Raw genomic sequence first — 8238 nt, forward strand, 5'->3', positions numbered from 1 at the left:
ATTTAATTAAACTTTGTGTATATATTTTATTTAATTAAACTTTGTGTGTATATATTTTATTTAATTAAACTTTGTGTGTTGGTAGGTTTCCACAATGAGCAGCAGACGAAAGAGGGCCCCTCCTGTGAGGGTGGATGAAGAAGCCAAGAGGAGGTTGGAGTGGAACATGCTGGAGGACCGTAAGAACGAGGGGAACCAAGAAGATGACCCAACTCCAGCCTGTGCTGCTCTTTCCGCCGACACCACGCCCAGCAGCTCCTTCTTTTCTGCCACAGAAGACGGGAACATGGCCGCCTGCGCCCGCTCTGTGCAGTTTTCAGAAGAACTTCCCAGTACGTCTACGGATAGCGCCTCTACCTCCCTCGCACTCTCTGTGCTGCCAGCTTCGACGCTGGCCCACATCTGGAAGGCCCTCATCGGGGAGTTCAACATCCGGCCGACTTGGCTTCCAGCAGACTGTGAGCAGAGAGTGTTCGTGCTCTTCAGGAGGGGTGAGCAGCTCCACATCAGTTACAGCAGCTGTGAGGAGAGCTCAGGACCTCAGCGGAGGCCTGACGCCAGCAGCTCTGCAGCAGAGTGCAGTCTCAGTAGGATCCCACTGGAAGACCTGGACTGGCTGCAGAAGAGGCGGGTGCTGACGCTCGGCCACTACACAACAGACCAGGAAGTCAAGGTACGAGCTTTTCTTCTGAGGCGTTAAAAACAATTTCAACAAAGTTGGGACGCTGTGTAAAATGTAAACAAGGAACAGAATGATCTGACGATAAACCATATTTTATTCACAACAGAACAGGGTAAACATCAAATATTTAAATTAAGAAACAGCACTTTGAGAGGTGGCTGCAACACATGTTCAGAAACGTTTGTACAGTGCCAAGTTCATATCCGTGAAACGCCCCCTCTTCTTCTAACAACAGCTTGTAAATGTCCAGGACCAGAGGAGGCCAGCTGTTGGAGGGAATGTTGTCCCATTATGTTCTGATGGAGGATTCTGTGTGTTCAACACTCCTCTGTCGTCTTTGCTTGATTTTTCATGTGACGATGCACCAAATGTTTTCCACTGCGCTCCGGGACTCTTCCACTCCAAAGCCATGCAGTTTGTGGTTCAGCGCCGTCTTGCTGAAGTCCTCGAGGCCTCCCCTGGAAAAAAGACAAATGTTGTTCTAAAACCTCAACATTGTACAGTTTCTTAATTTAAACATTTATTTTCTTATGTAGTGAAGAAAAGATTATGGATTTCAGTTTTAAATGAAATATATATTTTACATTCATGGTACACTGTTGGGAATTGGATTTTAAATTGTGTGCGTGTTGTTTAGTACATGTCCCAAGAAAAAAAAACATTCAAGTTGAGTTGCAAAAAGTTGCTGTCATCTACCCCTGAAGGGGGAAAAGGCAATACTTGTCTAACCTGTGTGTTCATGTGGCTGTTAGCAAAATATCTCATGAACCACTTGACAGACTGTATTAAAACCTGCAAAAAGTAATCATTGGATGTTTACAACTGATTCATTTTCGGTGCCAACCCATTTCCAGTTCCAGGATGTTGGCATGAGCCAACACAAATAAACCTCCAACTCTAAATTTGACAGGAATGGAAGCAAAACTGGGCATGGTAGTAGCTGAGAGTCTTTCACGTGTACTTTAAGCACTGATTGCACAATATCCCATGAGATTCCATATAATGTTATTTTCAAGGTTTAAATGTAACATCTGTAATGCTCAATCATCATAAGATGATCATAGTTACAAACTGACATAAAAGGTAGTGGGCGATGTGCATTTCTTGAAGAAATGTTGGGATTTTAACTCAAATTTGTTCCATTTTTTTTAACTCGACCTTAAAATATCCAGCGTTCTTCGTGAGCCTTTCATTCAACCTTTATTTCGACAGGTTAGTCTCATTGAGTCACGAGGACTCGTTACAAGAGAGACCTGTAGATACATGTGTTGTTTATTAACGAGTCACCCACGATTTGGAGGTTTTCAAGAGATGCTTAACTGTAAGGAACCAGCAAGACAAACAACTTTTAATATTGACCCTCTGCACCACCACTGCAAGTTGTGAGCCTGGTACTTGAAAAGTAAGTGAGGCGACTTCCATTTCCGCGTGTCGCTGCATCCACACGTGCAAAAGGTCAAATATCAAATACTGGGTCGCCACGTCGAAATCCTAAATGACTCGCGCCATTTAAGTCCGTCTGTCCATGATGGGAGCCGGGTAACTTGAGCAATAAGCAACAGGCCGACTTCCATTTTGGTGAGTGGCTGTTTTTAGTTAGAAAGGTCAAAATAGAAACTTGGGTTGCCTCATCAAAATCCAAGATGGCCACCACCACAGCACCACCATATATATATAAATATATAAATAAACCTACCACCCCTATGATTTGAGGAAACTACTAGTTAAAAAAAAAAACTACTAATAGAAGTTTCCTCTATTCTTCTACATAATTTAACTTTTACCTTGCACCAAAACATTTGGGTTTACTTTCACTCCCTGGTCAATTTCAGATAAGAAAAACATTCATCTCAAAAACGACCAACATTCACTATTCAGGTCCTGCTTCACCTGTAGTTGTCTATTCAGCAGTGGTTTTGTTGTTTTCTGTTTGACAGGTGGGAATTTATCTGCTGGAGTCCGGACTCGGGAAGTCGGAGTTCCTCAGTGGCGGAAACGCTCGTCTGAAAAAAGCAAACCATCTGATTCAGAAATGCATGGAATATTTTTATGATTTCATCATTCCTGGTAGGTTTGTGAGCCTAAAATATAACCACCTGAGATCTTCTAATTACTAACAACTCTCACGGTCCTTTATGACTTTTTACTTTACTGTCGTGTTGTCACTGCAGAGGTTGTAGAGAATGAGGAAGAAGAATGTGACACTGACCTGGAGAGGCAAAATGTGGAGGAGCTTTATGATCACGTGAGGCTTGTGCACCAGAACGACAGCCAGGATGTGACGTACGACGTGCAGCACGAGGCTCTGGTTCCGGTGCTCCGGCTGTATCAGAGCCAGGCGGTCAACTGGATGCTGAGGAGGGAGAAGTACAGGAACACCGCTCCCAAAGGTAGTTTCCTCACGCGTGAAAATCTTGGTGCTAGAAAGGTGAAAACCTGGAAGCAAGGTGATGTTTTTGCCTCTTTTACACAATATGATTACTTTAAAGAGTGAAACGTTCAATTACACGTTTTTTTTTTAAACTAATGTTGTTGTTTTTTTGTAATTTAGAAACAGAAAACTACATATTTACTGTTTCTTTGCAGAACAATCGCTGCATTTTCTCTGGAGGGAGTTGGTTACTTTGTGTGGCAAGAAGTTGTTTTACAATCCTTTTACTGGCTGGTAAGAAGTCAGGATACTTTCTGTAAAATACTTAATTTGCAACAAGTACAAATACCACAAACAAAAAAGCAGAATTGTATTCATCCGGGTTCTCGTTTACTTTTTTAACCATTTGGTTGTCCACCTGTTTTCTGCTTTCTATCTCAGCTTAATTCGAGAGTTTCCTCTGGCTGGTGTGGACTGGCCCGGTGGGATCCTGGCGGACGAGATGGGACTCGGTAAAACGGTGGAGGTTCTGGCGCTCATCTTGTTTCACACCCGTCAGAACTTAAAGCAGGACGCCCTCACTCTGCCTGTGGTGAGGAGCAGCGGGGGTAGTTTTTAAAAAAACAGATATTTTACTTGATTCTTGAACCATTTACCACAGAGGATCATTTGTTACTTTACAAACACAGTTCTGAAAAGTTTATTGTATAAAATGTAAAACCCATAAAGCCCATATTTTACTGCAGAATGTGGTTTTGCATCATCTGCATGGACTTTCCTCAAGAAGATGTCTGGATGAGAGTACATGTTCTCTGCACATCATTTTCTACATTGATGGAGCTTTTCCAGATGTGTAATATGTGCATGTTGTGCACTAATGCACCCTCATACCAACAGAGAGGCAGGCTTTTTGAGCTGTGTGCTGATAACAGGCTTTGTGGTCCCTCTCCTCTTTAGTACGAGGAACATGGTTCAGATTTTGATTTGTCCGACTACAGAACAGGTTTTTATTTTTGGCCTCGCTTCAGTTTAGGTGAGCTTTGGCTCGGAGAAGATGGCAGCAGTTCTGGGTGGTGGTGTTTGCATGATAGAGCTTTAAGTTGTGGATGACACGATGAACCTCATTTACAGAAAATGGTTGGATTTTAGATGATGGGATTTTTAAAGTCCTTTTTTCCATTGAGGAACATTATTATGAAAGTTTAACTATTTTTCGATTACCATAAATGTTTTGCAGACTCAAGAACCTCTGCCCATTTTTACTTCTAACAGATTCAGTCTCTCTAAAATGCTTTTTATACGCAGTCTTCTTACTGACCTGATGGTGACCTGTTTCTTTCTTATTCCTATCACCTACTTTTACCCCATCTCATCTTTGAGATGTTTTGTTGCCATCAAATTTAAAATTAATTTAGTTTTTCAGAAAAGCTGTTCATTTCTCAATTCAAACTTTTGATAATGTTCCATTGTGAATAAAATACTGTTTAATAAGATTTGTACAATAATTTTTTTTTTTTTACATTTTGCACAACATCCCAGCTGTTTTTAGAATTGGAGTTGTATTTTAAAACACACTGAACACTCGGCATTCACCGAATGTGAAATATTAAATGGCTGTTTTTACTCTAAATCTCTGGGTTTTGCAGGGACAGTCTGTGAACTACTTTGTTCCTCGTCCTCTGGAAAGGCAGACAGCTAAACACCATAAAACTGAAGCTGAGCCAAAAATGAAAGCGTCTTACCCAGGTACGTCACTCTTACAAGCCTCTCACTCCTTGTTAGTCACTGATGTTTAACTCTTTCAATATGAGCGTGTTGCCCCCGCCGATATATTTTAGGTGGTAAAGGGTTAACTTCTTCTTTTTCGACTCACTTGTTTTGCAGCCGTGCGTGTTATGCTGCTCACCGCAATAAAGGAGATGCGATCCGGCAAAGGCGCCTCAGTCAACGCGGTGTTTACCTACATCCGAGCCACTTACGGCTACGACCTCTTGAAGAACCGCAGTCACATCAAGAAGACTCTGGCCAGGCTCGTGGGCGAGGGCGTGGTTCAGCAGGTGAAGGGCCGCGGCCTGGCCGGCTCCTTCAAGCTGGGGAAGAACTACAAAGAAACGAAAAAAACGTTAGCAGGAGCGTCCAAGTCTGTAAGTTCAAGTATTGTCATTTCACCACATGCGGTACATGAGGTGGAACAAAATTATTGATCAATTAATTATAATTAATTGGTAAGGATACGTGACTTATTTTAAAAATCATCGGTTCCTCCAGGATTTCAGAGTATTTTTGTTGTTGTTAGGCCCTAAAATGTCTTTACTTTATGGTAGTGTTGTAGTACTCGAGACCAGTCTTGGTCTTGAGACCGGTCTCAAGACCACTTTTTTATGGTCTTGGTCTTGTCTCAGACATTGAGGACTCGGGATTTTTATTTCAAGGCCAGTCAAGACCACAACTGTGGAAATATCACTAAATTGTCAGGATATTGTCCAGTTTATTTGTTAACATATTTGTTAATAAATAGCTTTTTTTCCTTCATTTCAAATTGTTTCTGAACTGTTTGTTCTCTGCTGGAGCCTTGTTTCTCTACTGCGATGAAGTTAGTTTTCCATTGGACGTTATCCGTTCGAGCTCCTGGTCTTCAGCGGTGTGTTCCTCTCGTTTGATCCGAAGCAGGCAGTCTGATTTCGATCAGCTGCGCTCAGTCTGCTCCTCCTCCGAGACGTAACGGATCGCTTCGGGACCGTCAGCAAATTACCGGACCAAACAGTCTTCAGAAACAAAAATTAATATTTTACATCATTTGACCCACTGACACAAAACTAATGTTAAGCTGCTCTAACAGACCTGACACACAAGACACCATCATTTATTTCTCAATTTAAAGCATTTTATTATTAGTTATTGAGTGAAAACCATGATTTTTGAACAAATAAATTATATAAAATTGGAAAATGCTTTAAAATGAGAAATAAATGAGGGTGCCTCGTCTGGTAGGTCTTGTAGAGTTTAACTTAAGTTTTGTGTCAGTGGGTCACATGACGTGAAAATTATTGTGCAAAAACCACTGAATGGTTTCTTTATGTAGCTTTGAAAATTTATAAAAGCTGATACATTCATTCAAAAGCAAACTTGACGTTGCAGTATGTAACTTGTATAAAAATATATATTTTTATAAAAAAGTTACATGTGTTTTTTACATATTTGTTAAAACTGTCACTATGTTGTGACAGTTTAGTATGAGACAGATAATCCGTGAAAAGATTGAGCTCCAAGACAAGAGGTCTTGGTCTCGGACCCCAAAAGTCTTGGTCTTGTCTCTGTCTCGGTACACTCTGGTCTTGGTTTTGACTTGGTCTCAGGGTGGTCTTGACTACAACACTCCTTTGTAGCAGTTTTTTTTTTTTTTTAACAAAGTTGCAACCTTTTAAAATTTTAGGAACAGTGGGAACACATTGATTTCCAAAATGGCTGCTTGTGTTTCACGTAAACTTTTCAAAGCTGCTTTAATAATTAAATCAAAGTAAATCATTTAATAATGTGTTTTTAATAACAGACAGACAGGGTTGACCCCAAGAGTTAATGAAGTTTTAAGTGTGTCGTGCTTGGAGATGATGCTCAGCTACTACCACACAGATCAGTCTTTTAAAACTTGCTGAATTAAAGGGGTTTTGCGTTCTCTAAGGTCAGGTGACTGTGGTTGCCATCTTGAATGAGGGCGATGCCACAAGTTAATCAGTTGTAGAACATTGCACCTTCTGCAAGTTTAGGAGCCAAACCAATTCAAGATGGCTGCTTCAAATAAGCAATAAAAATAAATAAATATGACGATTTTACATCCAGCGTATTGAACATAAAGTTGTTGTGGGAGTAGCGTAGACTGACCCCCACCGTGTATTTGGAGTGTCACCAGAATGTGCAAAGCTTTTGTATAATGTTTTGTCATCTTTATCATTTGAACCACCAGATGAATTTTAGTCAAAATGGCTTTTTTGTAGCTTTTCAAAACTTATTTAGATGCAGTGTTCTTTCATACTTTTTGCACCTTGCTCAGATCCAAAAACTAAAACCTCAGTCTTATCCGAGTTTAAAAGCAGAAAATTAAGGGTCACCCAGGTTTTTATGTCTTTAAGACATGCTTGTAGTCTAAGTACTATGCTTGTAGTCTGAATAGTCGACGCCTACTTTGCGTAACTTTGATCTGTTTTCTTCTGTTAGAGTTTTAAAAGTGTGGAGAGCACTCCCAGGAAAATGTTTCAGAGACGGGCAAAGGAGAAGGCAGAAGCAGCTCTGCAGAACGCCCTCTCAGAGGACCAGAGAGACCCGAGCCTTGCGCCCGACTCTCCCGAAGCAGAGGAAACTGAAACCAAGGACTGGAGCGAAAGTCTGAAGGAGACAAACGATCAGCCAGAAGACATGCTGGATACTTCCACAGCACCCTTACAGATGTCTCAGGATAAAACTGAGCCACAGATAATGGACGATTTACCTGAAGACAAAGGAGAAACCTCAAAGATTGACTCGCAGGAGGACACGCCCACCAGAGCCTCTTCAGTCCCTTTCAACACCCCCGACTATCGCTTTGAGTGCATTTGTGGAGAACTGGGCATCGTTGACTTTAAGGCTCGTGTGCAGTGTCTGAACTGTCAGCTGTGGCAGCACGCCGACTGTGTGAACTACAAAGAGGAAAGCCTTAAAACCACACCTTTCTACTGCCCCCACTGCCTGGTAGCTATGAAGCCGGTGTCCACGGGCGCCACGCTCATCATTTCTCCAAGCTCCATCTGCCACCAGTGGGTGGAGGAGATCAACCGGCACGTCCGGTCCTCCTCTCTACGAGTGCTGGTACAGTACGTCGTCTTATCGGTTTTCACTCCTTCCTTTGTATTTTAAACTGAAAAGCTGCTGCATCATTCTCCTCTTTGTCCTCCATCCAACCGTCAGGCCGTTCATCCATCTGTCCTTCCGTCTGTCTGTGCATGTTGTGAGCATGATGACTTCCATCCATCCATCCATGCATCCATCCATCCATCCATCCATGCATCCATCCATTAATCCATTATCTTTTACCCACTTCTTTTTTGGGGGGGGTCATGGGGGTCACTGATGCCAATATCCAGCTATCACTGTGTGAGAGGCAGGGTACACCTGGACAGGTCTCCAGTCCATCACAGGGACACCTGGACAGGTC

The 8238-nt window shown here is 42.0% G+C and overlaps 1 protein-coding gene across 1 annotated transcript in view; it reads left to right on the plus strand.

Moving 5' to 3' along the window:
* Window positions 1-8238, plus strand: part of shprh (SNF2 histone linker PHD RING helicase) — a 22030-nt gene that overhangs the window by 1064 nt on the left and 12728 nt on the right. Inside the window, exons 2-9 of the mRNA XM_037695035.1 lie at window positions 86-673; window positions 2620-2749; window positions 2854-3072; window positions 3269-3347; window positions 3495-3645; window positions 4700-4799; window positions 4938-5197; window positions 7266-7892. Of these exons, the coding sequence (XP_037550963.1) occupies window positions 86-673; window positions 2620-2749; window positions 2854-3072; window positions 3269-3347; window positions 3495-3645; window positions 4700-4799; window positions 4938-5197; window positions 7266-7892 (2154 nt within the window). The remainder of the gene's footprint in view (window positions 1-85; window positions 674-2619; window positions 2750-2853; window positions 3073-3268; window positions 3348-3494; window positions 3646-4699; window positions 4800-4937; window positions 5198-7265; window positions 7893-8238) is intronic.

Source organism: Nematolebias whitei, chromosome 21, assembly GCF_014905685.2.
Source record: "Nematolebias whitei isolate Nwh7 chromosome 21, NemWhi1, whole genome shotgun sequence".
NCBI classification, from domain to species: domain Eukaryota; kingdom Metazoa; phylum Chordata; class Actinopteri; order Cyprinodontiformes; family Rivulidae; genus Nematolebias; species Nematolebias whitei.